The 18,852-nt window shown below is 24.5% G+C and overlaps 1 protein-coding gene across 1 annotated transcript; it reads left to right on the top strand.

Annotated features, from left to right (window-relative positions):
* Window positions 1-479: 479 nt before the first annotated feature.
* On the top strand, window positions 480-9,110 carry LOC145836431 (uncharacterized). The gene is made up of 7 exons (XM_082944230.1): window positions 480-597; window positions 655-754; window positions 1,437-1,556; window positions 1,782-1,878; window positions 3,546-3,689; window positions 4,124-4,216; window positions 9,060-9,110. Coding segments are annotated over exons 1-7 (606 nt in total). The 5' UTR covers window positions 480-596.
* Window positions 9,111-18,852: the final 9,742 nt, after the last annotated feature.

The raw sequence follows: 18,852 nt of genomic DNA, 5'->3' as shown, positions 1-18,852 counted from the left end.
CTAAAAATAGTCAACTTTAAAAAGTTAATAGTTAAAAAATAATATTTTCATTGTTTTAGATATAATATGTAACAATATAACGAATAAACCCACTACTTTTGGTCATTAAGTATTACTTGTATAAAACAGTAGCAAAGTCAACGATTTTTATTTCAAAATACAGTAAACTTTTATTAAAGCCTAAACAGGTTTTTAGCATATTACAGGATTAGTAAAAGAGTAAAACGTTAAATTGAAAAATACAAAATTAGACAACTTAGAGCTATATGTAAAATAAGTTACACTTACAAGGAGAAATGCTAAGCTATATCATCACAAAATATTCGTTTTGCCATTTAACGATTGATAGCTCTTTATCGATAGCAACCACAAAAACAAACAATCAAGCAAATTAGACTTATAGCCTAAAGCTACGAAATTATTTTTTAAAGCGAAGTTTTATATAAACGAATACATTGTATCAAAAACATTAAACCAGTAAATTTAATAAGTACATTGTATTACATACGAAAATGAAGCTTTAAGTTCGAATTATAACTTTTGTATACTGTTTCATCTTTGTCAATGCGAAAGCAGTGGAAAATTTAGTCGAACTAAGTGGGTTTGTTTTGATATTTTCTTTTATCTGTGAAAATAACAGCAATTTTTTTTCAGTGACTGACGATGCAGCTATTGAAATATCAAATGTTGTTGAAAATATAAAATTTACTGACTTGCATCATAATCTTGGATTTGTTAATATATCTTTCAAAAAGTATGTTAATTGCTTTCTTGATAAATCTTTTGATTGCTTAAGTATCTGCTAATTTGTAAAGTTTGTAAAACTAATATAATGACACTTAAAACTGTATTAATATAAGTAGTTGAACATTTTAAACACTTTTAATGCCAGCATTAAAGGTTTTAACTGTTAAAATATATTTAATTAAACTTTATACTTATGATTAGAATTTTTAAGCAATTTGTTTATAAACAACAACTAAACTGTAGAGTTACTAAAGCATTTATTTGTTTACCTAAAAGTAAAGTTGATATAACACTTTATAACCCAGACTTGTTTTTCAGTAGTATAATCCTTATATTAACTTAAATATACTTTTTACCATTTGTTTGATAGAATTAAACTTGACAAAAATATAAATTATTAAAATTAAAATGAATTTTTTCTTTACCTTAAAAATAAAATATCTGGGTTGGTTTAAATAAAAAATCTTAATTTTGTTTATATTATTTAGGTTTTATTGTGCGCTAAAGCATAATAAACTTTTTCCCATTTTTTTTTTAAATATGTAATTTCAACAAGACAGAAATTAATATTTATAAATTTTTTATAGTTTTAATGTTTTTTATCTTAGAAATTTTTATTTTTTTTTAATATCTTTCATTTAATTATATAATTTTCATGATGTTAAAAATTTATAACTTTTTACAAACAGTATACAAGTAGCCGAGTTTAATGTCAAATCAATAAAATTGGTTAATGCCTATGAAGGATATAAAGTTTTACTTGATGGTATTATTGGAAAAATTGAATCAGATTTCACTGCACAACTTTTGTTTGTTTTTTATTTATATTTAACTTAGTATATCTACAAAAGTTTATTGTACAATTAATCATAACTGAATTGTTCTAAGTTTAAACACCAAAGCTTAAAAAAGACATTTTTAATAACACTGAATATCCGAAAAGTAAACCTCTGTTTTGTAATTGATTACAAAATTATAAAAATTAATCGAAACATTTTATTAATTGTGTAATTTTTATTTAAAAAAAAATATAGCTCACAGGAGGCAAAAGCGCATACAATCGGCAAAATACTTAACTTGCTTCTTTCAAGTTATGACGTCACAATTGCAGAAATTGGCGGTCAGATTAAGGTTTGTTGAAAGTTGTTTTTTTCTGACTGTTTAATCTGATAATTTTCAAAACTGTTTAAAATTTAACTTATCAACATATAAACAAAACACATATACTTTATAAATGCTTTTAGCCAAGTATTCTAGAACGTATAACACTTTATAATTTTGTACAAGTCAAAGCACTGAATAGTTTTTAGCTTTGCTTTTTCATCTTAGTTTTCTAAAAATTTCTAATGTTTGCTTAAAATTTACTGGAGTATAGGATATTGTAGAAATGTTATTGTATTGAGTACAAACTTAATTTGTATGTATTGAGTTATATAAACAAAATGTTTAACAAAAAGTTTTTTCGCTGTTTATACAACAAAATGATCATTTAAGTTTTAAAACTATATTATTGCAAACTGATATTTTATTTATGATGAAATGATACTCATAATGTATTTAATAGGTAATGTTTTTTTTGTAAGGTTGTTATAATTATGTTCTAAGTAAACTTTAAACACAATAATATGAGCCTTATTTATACCAATTAACAATAACTATTATTAATAACAACAATGTTCATAATAAATAATATTTTATTTTATTTAAAAATAAATATTATTTTTCGCATGCACTTCTTGGTCTACTTCATGAGTGAATAATTTAAAAAAAAAAAATTCCAAACGAAAAACAGTGTGGCTTGAAAAATTAAAATGAGAACATTTTCAACATACTTTGAGTACAGTTTATTAATATTTGTTAAACCACAAATTTCAATGTTTTAACTTGAATAAATTATGGTTAACCATAACTTTGACAAACTCTTATTTAATTTTGATTAGATATAAGTTTTTTTTAACAAAACTTTGTTTATTAATTAAGTTTTTCAAATTAATTATTTGCTTTAACTAGTTAAAAAGCTTAATTAAATTGTTCAACTTACTTTAAAAAAAGGTTTAAATCAAGCTACGTTTTATTATTAATAAGTTAACTGATTATTATAGCTAATAGCAACCGAAATAAGATTAAGACTTTGAATGAAGAGTTATCAAGTTTATTGAAATTAACTTAAAAATATTAAAGTTTATAATATTTATAGTTAATATAATTGAATATGAAAACTTTCTAGCCGAAAAATGATACAGTTTTGAAATAAACGATTAAAGGTATATAATACGTGCTTTTTTTAGAATTAGATTGTAATATTTTGCATTGCTTAAGTGCGTTATATAATTAAAGTTTTTTTTTTTCAATTTTTAAACTTTTATTTTTCTTACTAACACAAAATTAAACTCTATATTTTGAACTCTAAATATTTTATTTTTTTATACCGGACAAGAGATTAACTGTAACGATGGTGTATGACTAGATAACCTAAAAGTTTTTTTGTACCCTAGGTTTCGTCAAAACTTTTTAAGAACTTTATTTTTATCGTACAATAAACATTAAATTAATAAGTTTTATCTAATAAACTACATCTAGATGTGTCCTAAATAAGTATTTATAATCTTAGCTGTAGCTTTTGTTTAAAAACAATCTTAATATTGTGTTACTACTTATTTCCCATTCATACCTTATCATTTATGTATCCAATTGTAAAATTAAAACAACTCAACAGTATCTCTAAGGTTGACATACATTAAAAACAGAATGTATAAATTGTGACAGTTTGTGCTTTATTATACTATAATTTTTAAAAGGCTGAAGTAACTAAATGCAATATGGTTGTCGAAGATTATCTGTTAAGTATTAAAACACAAGGTGATCCTGACTCACAAACATTTCTTAAAAATTTCGCTGAGCAACAATACAAAGGAATTGCAACTTATTTATTACAAACCAGGGTTTGTTGTCTGTTAATAAAAATTATAAAATTTATGAAAAATTAATAATAATAGTTTATTTGAACATTCATGTTTTTCATAGCACCTGGTTTAAGTTAATTAAAGTTCACTGCTTTTATAAATTTTATTTTATAAAACTTAGAAAAGTTTAAAACAAGCAAAAGACAAAAATATGTAAAACTATTACTAAAGTTTAAATAGTACTAAATACCTCACTGTCATACTATTTTTTTCATATTTAACTTTTATACACTCGTTGTTTTTTAATACACTCTTTAATAACTTTTTAAATAATAATCAATTTTTGCATTTTTGTTGATATTATTTCTTTACTTTTCTTACTTTTATAGACTAAAAGTATAAAATAACAGTTCAGTGCTTAAATTTTATACATATATTATTTTTTAAATATAACTTATCGTTTTAATTAACAGGTTTGTGCTATAGTTAAACCAGAAATTCAGAAAATTTTGGATGAACAAAACCTAAATGAAATTTATGATGAACTTCAAATTACAAAATCTCAAGTTAGCCAAATAACTAACTAAACTATTAATTATAGCACTAATTGAAATATTCTCTATTTGAAATTTGTATAATTTTTTTGTTTTCACGTTTATGTATTTTTTAACTTATTTGTCCTTTATTGAGTTCAAAAATATCTCTGAACAATATTTGCTAAAATAAGATCCTAAGTATTAAATAAAAATTTCGTAACAAAATTTAGTATGTTTCGAGTAAAAACATGAGTTTAAATCAGGGTTTCCCAAAGTGGGCGATATCGCCCCCCTGGGGGCGATTTTAGTAATTTGGGGGGCGATAATTAGTAAGGGGGCGAAAGGGTGGGCGATAACTAGTAAGGGGGCGAAAAGGGGGCGATTTTAAAATTTTGGGCTGTCATAAGATTTTTACTTTTTTTCTTGCTTTTTTACTATTTTTAGCTTGCTATTAATTATTTGACCCTGAGGTGAAACTTAAACAAAAAAGTTTCTTTTATTTATTTAACAGATAGAAAAAAAATCAAGTGCTTATGACTCCTACTTTCAAGTAAATATTTCCTTATTTAACAATTACATAGATCATAGACGATTTAAATCCCTCTAACAATTTTATAACCTGACATATATGTTATTTGGGATCATAAATGGTTTGTAAAAATCTATGTTATTTATTATTAACTATCACCTCATGATATTTCCAGTTTTTTTTTTTTTTGAAAAGTCACTAAGTTAGACTAAGAAATAAAACTATACAAAGTTGCCAATTTACCTAGAAACCTGGAAAATTCTGAAATTTGACAATTTAGGCAAAAAAATAACTTAAAAAAAATCTGAAATTTTTAACAATTTTAACATATTAAGTAGTAAAATTTAGATTTGACACAAAAAAGCTATCATATAGATAAAAATATGGATCCCTTCGAGGCAGATACTTTTGAAGTATACGACTTACAAACTGACCTTGAACTTAAAGTAAGTTCTTCCAAAGAACGACATAAAAGCTTTTGGACTCAACAAAAACTAAGGCAAAAGTATCCAATCATTTGAGAGGAATTTAGACTGTTGTTTATAGCTTTTCCTTCTAGCTATGTTGTTGAGAAAGCTTTCAGTTCAGTTATCAGCATCTTGAGCAAAAGATCTTAGCTAGATATTTATAGAAGAGGTGACTTAAGGCTCTATTTTACTGATTAAGAATCAGATTAGAAAAACTTGCAAGCAGTCATGAACCTTATCCTTCACATAATATTAGACTTCAGTAGCAGACATTATTTTTTGAAAGTTTTTTAATTTTATTTGATCTTTTGAAATATTTCTTATTTAGCCCGGTTTGTATTGTATTTAAGTAGTCTTTTTAAAATAATAACTTTCTTAAGCTATTTGTTCTACAACAAGTTTGCATAATGCCTAATAAATATTAATTATGGTAGACTTCCTCTTGAGTTCGTCTTTTTTACCCAAAAAAAAGTGCAAATTTATATTTTCTTAAATTTAACTTAAGTAAAGTCTATTACTAACTAAATATTTATAAAACAAAATATATATAATATTTGATAGCTTGTATAGATCTTTTTTTTAAATGAAAGTTTGTTTTATATTGAAGTGGATTTCATGTTTAATCTTAACATTATTGCATATAACATATTGAAATTTGTCATTTTGTATAAAAAAAGTTGTAATAATTTTCTGAGTTTGCACTTTTTGATTTTTTCAAAGTGCGAACTCAAGCGGAAATCTACTATATTTATTAAATGGTTTATGTTTTAAAGTTGTTAATAGTTTTATTTTGACCTTGTTAATTTTGTAGTTCATATTCGTCGTTTTACATTACACTAAAAGTTTTTATAGCATAGTGATTAAAATATTTGTTTGAAAGACAGGTTTTTGTTATTACTTGTTTAATCTGTATATAACTTATATCACTATATAACTATTATCTGATTGTAAAATTCTGGTAAGTTACCAGTGGTAACCATTAAAGTTTTTATGTCTATAAAGAATTTTTCGGTTTTAAAAGAGTATAAATTTGAGGTCTCTATTTCAAATGACTTCTACGTTTTCATTTAAAAGTTTCTTAAACTCAATTTTATTTTCTAACTTGATTTATTATTGTTAAAAAAATTATTATTATATAGGGAGTTTTAAACTATTAATACAACTGTTTTTTGTATTATCTTAATTCAACATATATTAGCAATTAGAACATACTTAGTTTATTTTAATACTTCAACACTAGCTTTTAGTTTTTCACTGTTTTCCTCTGTTAAATTATTAGAGGCTAATAGCTAGAAAAAAAAATTTAAAAAGAACTAAATAAGCCATCAGAAAGACTGCTACAGTTACAAAAAAAAATTTAACCTAGTTAAAAGTTTTTTTAATTGATTACTTTCTGTTCTCAGAATTAACTGTAAAACATTGGATTTTTTATTTTTGAATTTTAATAAAGAAAAAAAATTGTTAGAATTAAGGTTTAGTTCTCTAAAGATTATTCCAAGTCAAATACTATTACATGGTATTTCAAGTACTACAAAACAAATAGTTTAAAAAGTTTGAAATTAAATTTTTTATTTTACAACTAACTTGCTTACAATATATCTTAGCATTGAAATTAATAAATTTACTGCATTAATTGAAGCTGTTGATGAAACCACTTTTCATGTAAGATAATCAACCAGTCGGTCTAACTTCCTTAAACTAGATCAGAAATTATTTTTTAATTTTTATTTTATTATGTGTAAAATAAACTGTTCAGTTCATTATTTTATAGTTTTTTAATCTCTGGTATAGTTATTTTAAAATATGCCTATTTATAAAATAATTTAAGTATTTTGTGCGGCTTAAATAAGTTACTTAGTATTAACTTCTAAATGTCCGAAATTTGTTATATGTAATATTATTATAATGTCAGGTTTCAGTTAAAATTTCAGATGGGTAACGTACAGCTCAGATCGAGTCGCAGATCCAGTTGAATTTCGACCCGCTAAGTAAATTGAAAACTACTTGTGCAAAATAAATAAAATTTAGTTTTTTGATACTTAACATTTTGAAATACGCTTTCATTTGGCTTTCAGTTCACAATAGTATTTTCTAGATCACAATAATACTAAATCATTTTATTACAATTTTGCTCGAGTTTTTTAATTTTCTTATTTGTTATTTTTTTAAATCATGCAGCCCGCATTTACCTTTTTTTAACGAGTTGAAACTAGAAAAGATATTTTAGTAAATATGAATTGCTGGTTACAAAAGTTGTCCACCACTGGCCTTAAAGTTTCACCAGTTTCACAACAGTTCATATTTAAACAAGATTGATTACAGATTATACAAGGCTTTTTAATAATTAAGTATTTTAATACACTTTACTGGGCTTCTAAGAAAATAACTGTAAATTATTTTCTCAAGCCTTGTAAACTACTTTGAACACAAAAGTGCGTGCATAAGAAGTACCAGGCTAAATTACATTTCGAACACAACTTTTTTTAGCTCAAAAGTTTGTACTCAAAAGAAAAACTACTTTTTAAAATTGTGGGGGGCGATTTTTTTTTTTATTACTGAAAAGGGGGCGATTTAGTAAATGAGTTTGGGAAACCCTGGTTTAAATCAATCTTTAAAATAGTAAATGTTTTTTTACCTTTTTGATACATTATGCTTAACTTATTCTAAAAATAACAAGATCATTACTAAGTAAATGCAATGGTTTATAGATTATACTTTTATTAGTATTAAGTATAGTTTAAATATTTTATAGTATATTTATCAGCTTACTTCTCAACATTATGTTAAAATGAAGTATAAAAAATTATTTGCTATTCAAATACAATTCAAAACTATAAAATATAAGTTAAATTAAAAAAAGTGGATGATATTAAAATTTAGATAACAAACAACTCAAGAGGTTAGAAAATAGGCAAAAATTCGTTAATTTATTAAAAACAAAAAAAAATTACTATAAAATTATATTTTGAAAATAGCTGAATTCAGTTAATTTCAAAGTATACTATATAGTTATAGCTAATGTATTGATAGTTAACAATACAAAAAAAAACAGACAACGTTATGTAAATTTATCTTTCGATATAAGTTTTAGTAATCATTTAGTACTATTTCATAAAAGAAATAGACCTTACAAAAAGTTATCTTAAAGAAGATTTAATTTATTTTTACCAAAATAAATATCAACTTCTAGTCTTTTTTCTTCCTCTTGTTTTGTTTGATTTGTATAGTACCTTCTACTTATTTGTTTAGTTTATATTTCTAACTATTTTAATTAAAGCTATTATGACTCATAAAAAGAAATATTATTATAAGCTTTTTTTACAACATTAACAAATTGTCTTTTTATATTTAAATAAAGTTAAATTTTTTAAAGTTTATTTTAGAACTTAAAATAAAGTATCATAACTTAAATTTTAGTCTTTATACTTCACATAAAATTTAATTAGACTTGCTCTTTATAACGAATAGAAACAATTTTAGTTTAATTATGTTAAAATTTACAATGTGATTTTGTAGTATAACAATAAAAGTTTGTTAACAAGTTACTAAGTGGTGTACAGCTCAATAACTAAAAGGTTTTTAGTTTACCAAGTTCGTAGACGAAACTTTTTCAGAACGTTTACCTTTCTTTAAACAATGTAAAAAAAATTGTAATAAGAAAACTAAAGCCTACATAGCATAGTCTTTTTTGTCAGAGTCTTATTTTTTTTATACCTTAAGAAATATAGTTTAAATACAGTGTTGTAAAATATTACTTTTGTTGTGTTACTCTAACTAAACATACTTAGCTTTATATAGTTTTCATTCTGTATAAATTACGTATAAACATTATAAAAACAAACAACACAACCAATAAAAATGTTTATTTAATCAACAGGTAGTACATTTCTACGATCTATCAACTGGGAAATTGAAAAGAGAGTATTAGAAACACTTGACTAAACTTTTGTTGTAAAATTAGTTTTATTAAAGTAATTATTCTTAAAGGTGTTTTTTTTAAGTAAGTTTTTTTAACGGTTTAAATTACTTAGTTAACTATACGACTTTAATATTATGTTTGTTACTATAAAACTTTGGGTTAAGTTTTTTAATTTTTCTATTCAACCTTTTAAAAATTAACCATTACGTTATGGTCTAATAAACTTACACTCATTTATTTTTTTTTTCGTTTTTGTTTACTTAAGAAGGAAAGCTTACAATATAAACCAAGGGTGAGAAGACATTTTAAAATGCTTTTTTATTAAATATGTTCTTCCGCAGTAGTTGTAGCTTTAGTAACTCTTCATAATAGACGTAAAATGTCCGGTGTGAACTTCTTAAATTTCCGTAAATATAATCCGACAAGCATTCGGTAGACTGCCACAGGTTTTGTCCTTACAAGGTAAAAGTCTGTCCAGGCTTAGACTCTGTAGACTTTAGCCGATTTTTTCGTTGAACGTATTCAGTACAAGCGTACTAGCTGTCTTGATTTGTGGAAAGTTTGTTAAACAACGTCAAAAGACAATGCTGACGTCACTAAACAATACCAGCTAACGGTTGCTTTATATGAAAGTATAATAAACCGTTTGCAAATTGATGGCTGCGGTTTCTTCGATTGTGACTAGTCGGTGTTTCCTAACAGGAACAAAAGTCTACCGAAGGCTTGTGGTCTGATGATCGTGTTGGTATGGTCAAACCTTAATTAGAAAACTGTTTTTGTTTAAAGATATATTGTATCATAATGAGTATATACTTTTAATATTTTGCTAAGTTAAGACCTGTTTGTTGCAATTTGTATGAAGAAAGTGAATAAACAAAATCTTAAATTTAAGTAAAATGCATTTATAGAAATGAATCTACGTTATCCTTACTACCAGTTCAGTATTAAAACTTAGTAAAGACCGATATGTCATTAATTTTTAATAAATATTACTTATTATTACTAAGTTTTAACTTCTTTGGACCCACTCTTATTAGTCTATTATTTCAGATCGTATTAGTATAATAGTTATTACAAGTATCATATGTAATCATATTAGTATTATTAATTTACTTAACATTTTAGTAGTTTTTACTACAACTATTATCATTTACTGTATTAGTGTAGATTGTAAATAGAATTATCAAGCATTTAACTTGAAATGTCTACCTTGTTTTTCTAAGCCCTTCAATGCGTTTATAACTTTATGAAAAATTTATTTCTAAAAGGATTTTTTTAAAGCTTTAAAGTCACAGAGCTCAAAGTCTTTTAAATTAACAAGATAGAAATATAAAAGAGTTATTAAACAATTCAAGTTTACTCTTTTCATCAGATTCTTTTTTGCTCATTTAATTTCCCAAATCATTAAAATTCTTAACTTTATTGGGCTTTTGATTCATGATTAGACAAAAAATAACTTTAAGCGAAAAAAAAATTAAATTTCATATTTAAAAGAAACTTGAACTAGTCAATAAAATAAATTATAATGTGTATAAAAATTTTATTTTCTAACACTATATTTTTTATTTTACACACGAAGTATTCATAGTTTTAAAAATTTATTTAGTGATTAAAAATCATTAAACTTTTTCACAATTATTTATAGATACATCAAGTTTATTTTTGACAATACAATATGATTTTTTATACACCAAATCTAAAATCTAACCGGATTTATATAGTTTTTTATTGTTAATGAAGAGTAAAACAACTTAATTAAACAACAAATAGTTATACTTAGAATTTGATTCATACCATGCCAGATATTGATTTTACATTCAGATTAAGATCCGAAACCGGGCGGGTTTAGGTATTAATATCAGATCAAGATCCAGTATATAACTAAATTTAAACTTATATATACCAGAGGTCAGCAATCTGCGGCTCGCGGGCCAAGTGTGATCCGTGAGGTACTTTATAGCTTTAAATCTACTTTTTAATTTTATATTAAACTATACATTAGTTTAGTGGTAAAAGCTAATAGCTAAACATTCAATTAAATAAAAACTACGACCAGTTAATTATAAGTTGGTATGAATAGTATTTTGATCTTGATTACTACAAACATTTTTTAATAATTTAGTCCTGCGTAATATTAAAACTTAATTTTACAAAATATTACTATACTAACCGTTTTACAAATTCTTTAAATATGGTAGCTAAATAAAACTATTCTTAGTTTTTCTTTTCTATTTATCTAATAATGAATCTAATACTAAAATATATTATGGATAATATCATTGACACTAAATGATTTTATTATTAACAACTAACTCTTTTGATCTAAAAAACCAACCTATCTTTAGCAGCTAAAAATGTTTTAATTTAATCTAGCAATAATTAAGTTTGTAAAAAAATTGAAAATTTAAGGCAGTTTTTTTAGAAACTAACATTTATAGAAATGACACCATTAGTGTTTAAATAACCAAAACAATTAAAATTTAGAATTAGAAATAAAAATAAAAATAGTAGTTTGTATTTGTTAGTAGTTGTACTTCTATATAAAAATAAATTTATAAAACAAAGATCTCTTATCATCTATTAGTATATTTATAAATAGTTATATCTTTGTTTAATAGACAATCTTTATAATGTATCAGTAAACAATAACTTTAATTTAAATATTTTTGAATATCTAAATTCCAATTAAAAAAAAGATCAATTTATGTCACATATCTTAAAAATATATAGATGAGCTCAGTAGTTTAAAAACTACTATTTTTATATTTAACTAAAGCTGAAATAACCTTAGATACTATGTGTAGACTTTAGTTAATTATTGTTTTTAGTAAGGCATTCGTTATATTTTCTTGAATAAAACTTTTAGTATGAAAACTAGAAACTAAAAGCTTAAACATTATTTTTTAGGTACATGGTATTACAGTTTGCTTAAAACACATGTATACTATGACATTAATACTTAAAATATAATATTTAGTACTAACATTTTTCTATTAGTACACCTTGAGTAAACTATTACAACAACTGACAAAAAAAAACTTTAAATATTAGGAGTTATAATTTTACTTAAGCGTGTATTGATATGAAAAACAATTGTATTATTATTCATCATATTGGCCAAATTTCTACGAAAAAGTTACCACATAATCACTAGAGCAGCACATTTTAAGTTAAGACAAACAAAATGTTCTAAGTATTTAGAGGTTTATATTTAAGAAATACTGGTAGTTTTCCTAAACATAAGAATTAACTTATTTGTTTCTAGTTTTCGTAAACTCCTTTAAAACTTGAAAAATTTTTATTATAGTTAAACTTTATGTTTATAATCATCGTTTAGCCCATATCAAAGAATCATAAGGACTTTTATAACTTAACCTAAAATAAAATATATTAAAGTATTAATAAAGTTATTCCCATAAGCAATGATACTTATTTGACGAGAAAAGTATCTGTTCAAATTATTTCTAATTCGAGTTTAAACATTTTAAAGTAGAATAATTTGCAAATTTATATTTTTGTAGAAGTTAAAAGTAAGCTACAAAAATAAGTTTGTAATTCAAATTTTAGTTCAAAACCAAAGTATTATCTATTTAAATGTTATTTAGTAATAATAAACACAGTTAATACATCTTCATTTAAAATACTAATTATAAAATCTTACACAGTAAGGTACATCTGTTGCCGCAGTTTTCGGTATCCGAATAATTGTTTTTTTTTTTCTACATGTATAAACAACACAAAAAAAATCTCCTACATATAACCTCCTTCGCGCTATTTTGTTTTGAAGTTTTTGTTTTTAATGGTATTTCTGTAATTTTAAAGATTCGAGTTTATTCCTAAGTTTTTCACAAGTTAGTTTAATTTTTTAAAACTTCATCCAAGTTACAATTTTCTTTCCACATTCGTTTCTAAAGAAAATATTTTGAATAGAATAAACAACTAAAGATAGAAAACTAAATCGGTTTTATAAGGAGCAAGCAAAGTAAAACAGCAAAAAAAGACACTTTTATTCCCTAGAAGATATAAGAATTCATTGTTTGTTATTTAAAGAATTTTTCTAACCTTATGTGCAATGTGTTTTTGGTTGAATGTCGAACTAAACAAACTGGCTCATAACAGTCCTATGAAAATAAACCCAGAAAATAGACCTTTAAAATTAGTTACTTAGTTTTGAAATAGTATGAGGACTAAAGGGTGAAAGTAAGCACAACAGCTAACTATTAAAAAAAAAATTTGTTTCAGTTGCAGTGCTTATATTTTGTAAAGTCTTTTTTTTTTTATAATAAAATGTTTTTTTAAAAACATAACTAATTTTTAAGTGGTTTTTAAGTTAACTAATTAGTTTTATTATTAGTCTAATCAAGATTTTATAAAAGAATTTTTAAAGGATGATATTATCTTCTTGTGATGAATTCTAAACAGCAGAATTTATACAAGCGTTTATATGGTAACAGGTCTACCTTATTTAAAAATAAGTGGTTGAAAACAGCCAACTAGCCAAACTACTGTTTTAAACAATATTGCACAATTTAAGATACTATAAATAAAACAATCTATTTTTATCAATAAACATATTATGCTTTTAAAAACAGTATTGTAAAACTTAGAACAATCTTTGAAGCAGAAACCTTAAAAATTGTTTTTTATCTAATAATTAGTGTAACTTTACTTTATTTTAATACTCTACATTAACTAAAGTTTTTTAAAAAAACTAAAATAATAAGTTATGATTGAAGGTTGAATTTTTTAATTGTTTTATAAACTCTTAAATCGTAATTTCCTAATATTTCTAAATTTTAAGGATATGTTTTTAAACTACACATTGTTTTATTATAAAAATTTTAATGAGTGTGTAATAAAACAAATTTTTATGCACGGCTTTGGTTTATTCCGTAATTTATGCTCAAAATTCATTTTTTTTTAGTTTCCCAAATTCCCGGTAGTTTTTTGCCGGGAAAGACTAGTTCTAAGTTTTTCTTAGTTATTTTCGGCAAAGCTGATAATTCTAAATTTGTAAGTCCGTAAACGCCTTCCAAAAACAGAGTTTTGTACACAATATAGAAAGTGATATAAACTTTTTTTTACCCCGTAACTAAATTTAAGTAGTCAATTAATCTCAGCTTTTTGCATAACCGCTCTGACTTTTTTATCATACTTTTAGTTTATCACTACAGTTTTTTTATTTTCGCTAGTGAACTAATTTTGAAGAATATAACAATCTGGCTTATTTACTACGGAAATGTAGAAAAAAACATTTTTCAGCGTGCAATTAGAATTTATAGATAGTGTATCAATTTAAAGTGAGTAATATATGTCCAATATTGGAGGAATTTACATATTTGTTTATTTAATTAGATATAATTAGTTATTAAACTGTTTTTTTAATTAATCTTATTTACGTGTACTTTTCGGAAAGCCTGTTAGCTAGAGAAAAAAAAAGTTTAATTAAAGCTGTAATGAACTGCAGTAGTTATTAAAATTAATCATTTTTAAACTTTCTAAACTTAAGAGAATATTTAGAGCTTGCTGTAATTATGAGTAATTAGGCTTAAGATAACTGATGCAACAGTTCATCAATGCAGTTAAAATTTAAAAATTAAGATTTATGTAGCAGTCAGTGTGTTGTTCTGTAGCTGTTAGCAGAATCTACTGAACTTATTTTGAACTTGTTTGTATTTTTTCATTGTAGGTATTGTTTAAATATAGGTTTAACATTTAAAATGCACTTTAATTGCTTTAAATTATTTGAATTTAATTTAAACGTTGAACAGTTTATTAAGCGTTATATAGTTTAGTGTTCACTAAAAGTTTTTCTTTAATTTTTATTAACTTGTTTTAAGTCTTTTTAAAAAAGATTTAATAGTTATTAGTTTTTTAATTGTGCTATAGTTTACTGCACTAAGCTTGGTTTATAATTTAGCTTTTTTTTCTGCTGAATGATTTATAGAAGTTTTAAAAGTTATTTAAATTTTAAAATATAGATTTTGTAATAGTGTTTTGTAGTAATTTATTTGTTCTTTATATTATGGGTAACAGGCTGAAAACGTCTTGTCTAATTTTTTAAAATTAGTGTCAATTAGAATAAAATATTTATAAGTTAGTAATTAAAGGTAATTTTAGTTAGTAAGGTACCATTTAGTTATAATGAGTATTAGTGATAAAATAAGTGTACCACAATACACACCTAATAAAGCTGGTTTTATTTGAGATTTTTTATAAAAAATGACCAAGTCTTTTATTAATACAAAGAGAAAAAAATGTAGCTTATAAAATTAAAAAGAGGTAACATTAAAGCGAATTGCAAAGAAACGTATCTATATTTTCAGTTAGGATGCTCAAACTGCAAAAAATGGTTTCATTTCTGTTGTCTTCCATACAATAACTCAAACGAAATATTTGAATCTTTTGATAAGAAGAAGTGGTATTGCGCACTTTGTGGATATGTCCAAAGTTCTGACGTAGAGTGTTTTAAAGAAGATTTTTTTAACCACATACAACTTGTTTAATAGTTAATAATTACGAGATGATATTTTTTGTTTAGTTTGTTTTTGTTTATAATAAATTTGGCTTACAATATGACTGACGGTTATTTATATGCGAAGGTGTCTATATGTTACATTATTAAAAATAAAAAAAAAATTACTAAAAGTCTAGTACTTATGAACAATAAATTAGTATTACTATATTTTTTCATTTATAATATTCGATTTTATATAATTATACACTGAAAATGCTATTAGTAAAAAACAAGTAAAAACCGCAACAAATGTAGAATAATTATAACAAAATAAAATTATGAGTATTTGGTAAGAAAAATTAAGAGGATATTTAAGGAGTAATTGGAGTAATGAGAGGGTTTTTCCGATAATTCGGTGTTTTACGAGTATTTGGTTTATACAGTAGATTATGACGTCAATAATCGTCATTTTTTCTCAATATGTTCTATTTTCTAAAGAGGAGGTGACCTAAATTGTATGTACGAAATATTATAAAGATATGAAGGAGTAAACGGAGTAATGGGAGGGTTTTTCCGATAATTCGGTGTTTTTACGAGTATTTGGTTTACACAGTAGATTATGGCGTCAATAATCGTAATTTTTTCTCGATATGTTCTACTTCCTAAAGAGGAGATGTTCTAAATTGTATGTACGAAATATTAAAAAGATATTTAAGGAGTAAAAGTAATTATGGAAGGGTTTTTCCGATAATTCGGTGTTTTTACGAGTATTTGGTTTATACAGTCGATTAGGACTTCAATAATTGTCAGTTTTTCTCTATATGTTCTACTTTCTAAAGAGGAGGTGACCTAAATTGTATGTACGAAATATTAAAAAGATATGTAAGGAGTAAACGGAGAAATGGGAGGGTTTTTCCGATAATTCGGTGTTTTACGAGTATTTGGTTTATACAGTCGATTAGGACGTCAATAATTGTCAGTTTTTCTCAATATGTTCTACTTTCTAAAGAGGAGTTGACCTAAATTGTATGTACGAAATATTAAAAGGATATTTATGGAGTAAACGGAGTAATGGGAGGGTTTTTCCGATAATTCGAAGTTTTACGAGTTTTAGGTTTATACAGTCGATTATGACGTCAATAATCGTCATTTTTTCTCAATATGTTCTACTTCCTATAGCAGAGGTGTTCTAAATTGTATGTACGAAATATTGAAAAGATATGTAAGGAGTAAACGGAGCAATGGGAGGGTTTTTCCGATAATTCGGTGTTTTACGAGTATTTGGTTTATACAGTTGATTATGACGTCAATAATCGTCATTTTTTCTCAATATGTTCTACTTTCTAAAGAGGAGATCTTTTAAATTGTATGTACGAAATATTAAAAAGATATTTAAGGAGTAAAAGTAATAATGGAAGGGTTTTTCCGATAATTCGGTATTTTTACGAGTATTTGGTTTATTCAGTCGATTATGACGACAAAAATGGTCCTTTTTTCTCGATATGTTTTACTTCCTAAAGAGAAATGTTCTAAATTGTATGTACGAAATATTAAAAGGATATGTAAGGAGTAAACATAATAATGGGAGGGTTTTTCCGATAATTCGGTGTTTTACGAGTATTTGGTTTATACAGTCGATTATGACGTTAATAATCGTCATTTTTCTCGGTCTGTTCTATTTCCTAAAGAGGAGATGTTCTAAATTGTATGTACGAAATATTGAAAAGATATTTAAGGAGTAAAAGTAATAATGGAAGGGTTTTTCCGATAATTCGGTGTTTTTACGAGTATTTGGTTTTATTCATTCGATTATGACGACAATAATGGTCCTTTTTTCTCGATATGTTCTACTTCCGAAAGAGGAGTTGTTCTAAATTGTATGTACGAAATATTAAAAGGATATTTATGGAGTAAACGGAGTAATGGGAGGATTTTCCGAAAATTCAGTGTTTTTACGAGTATTTGGTTTATTCAGTCGATTATGACGACAATAATCGTCATTTTTTCTCGATATGTTCTACTTCCTATAGCAGAGGTGTTCTAAATTGTATGTACGAAATATTGAAAAGATATGTAAGGAGTAAACGGAGTAATGGGAGGGTTTTTCCGATAATTCAGTGTTTTTACGAGTATTTGGTTTATACAGTCGATTATGACGTTAATAATCGTTATTTTTTCTCAATATGTTCTACTTCCTAAAGAGGAGGTGATCTAAATTGTATGTACGAAATATTAAAAAGATATGTAAGGAGTAAACGGAGTAATGGGAGGGTTTTTCCGATAATTCGGTGTTTTACGAGTATTTGGTTTATACAGTCGATTATGACGTCAATAACCGTCATTTTTCTCAATATGTTCTACTTCCTAAAAAGCAGATGTTCTAAATTGTATGTACGAAATATAAAAAGGATATTTACAGATTAAAGTGAGTAATGGAGGGGTAAGTCGAATATAGAAATTGTATTCGAATGTGTGTCTAACTTGAGTAATGTATTAATTTTTTAGATAAGCTCAAAATATCAGACCAACTTAGAATTGTTATATTTACATGTGTTTTTCATAAATACGAAAAAAGTTGAAATAATATATAAGTTACAAAATTTTCATCAATAATGTTATATAGTTAATTTTAATGCTACTTACTACTTCTGGTTCAGATTCAAAAGTGTGTTTTTGATTTTTAGGAATAAAATTTGTTTAAATTAAATTAATACTAAAAACTCAATTTGTATAATTTAAATTTTATAATTTAAATTTTCTTATCGTTGTCAATGTTTAAAATAAAACAAGTTTGTAAATACTTCGAATGAAGTTTTTTTTTAGATTTTTTTTGTTCAAAACAACTCTTAAGTGTAAATCCAGTATATCTGAATAAAATAGGGTTTTCACTTATTAAAAAAAACTTCTCTGATAAGTTTAAATATTTTATTAAGAGTTATTTATTTTCCCTAGAAGTTTTATTTTTTATATAGCATATAATATTAATTCGTTTTTATTTTAAACTATATAAAACAAATGAAAAAATTTGTAACTTTATCCTCTATTTGAGTTTATACTTTCTGCATATTATTTTCTTTATATTAAACAATCAGGGTTTTTATAAGATATACAAGGCAATTGAATGAGTTTTTTTTTTTCAATCATTTTTTATAACAAACTTTATTCTTTTAAAGCTATTTATCGAGAAGATTAGCTGTACAGTTAAAAAAGTTATAAATCTTAGTTTCTATTACAAAAATATTTATAATTTTTAAACTTTTGTTTTTAGGTAATTTTGAAACTTATTAGTTATTA

The sequence above is a fragment of the Thalia democratica genome, chromosome 5 (assembly GCF_965202585.1).
Source record: "Thalia democratica chromosome 5, ktThaDemo2.hap1.1, whole genome shotgun sequence".
NCBI lineage: Eukaryota > Metazoa > Chordata > Thaliacea > Salpida > Salpidae > Thalia > Thalia democratica.
This window is presented reverse-complemented; position numbering and strand designations above follow the sequence as displayed.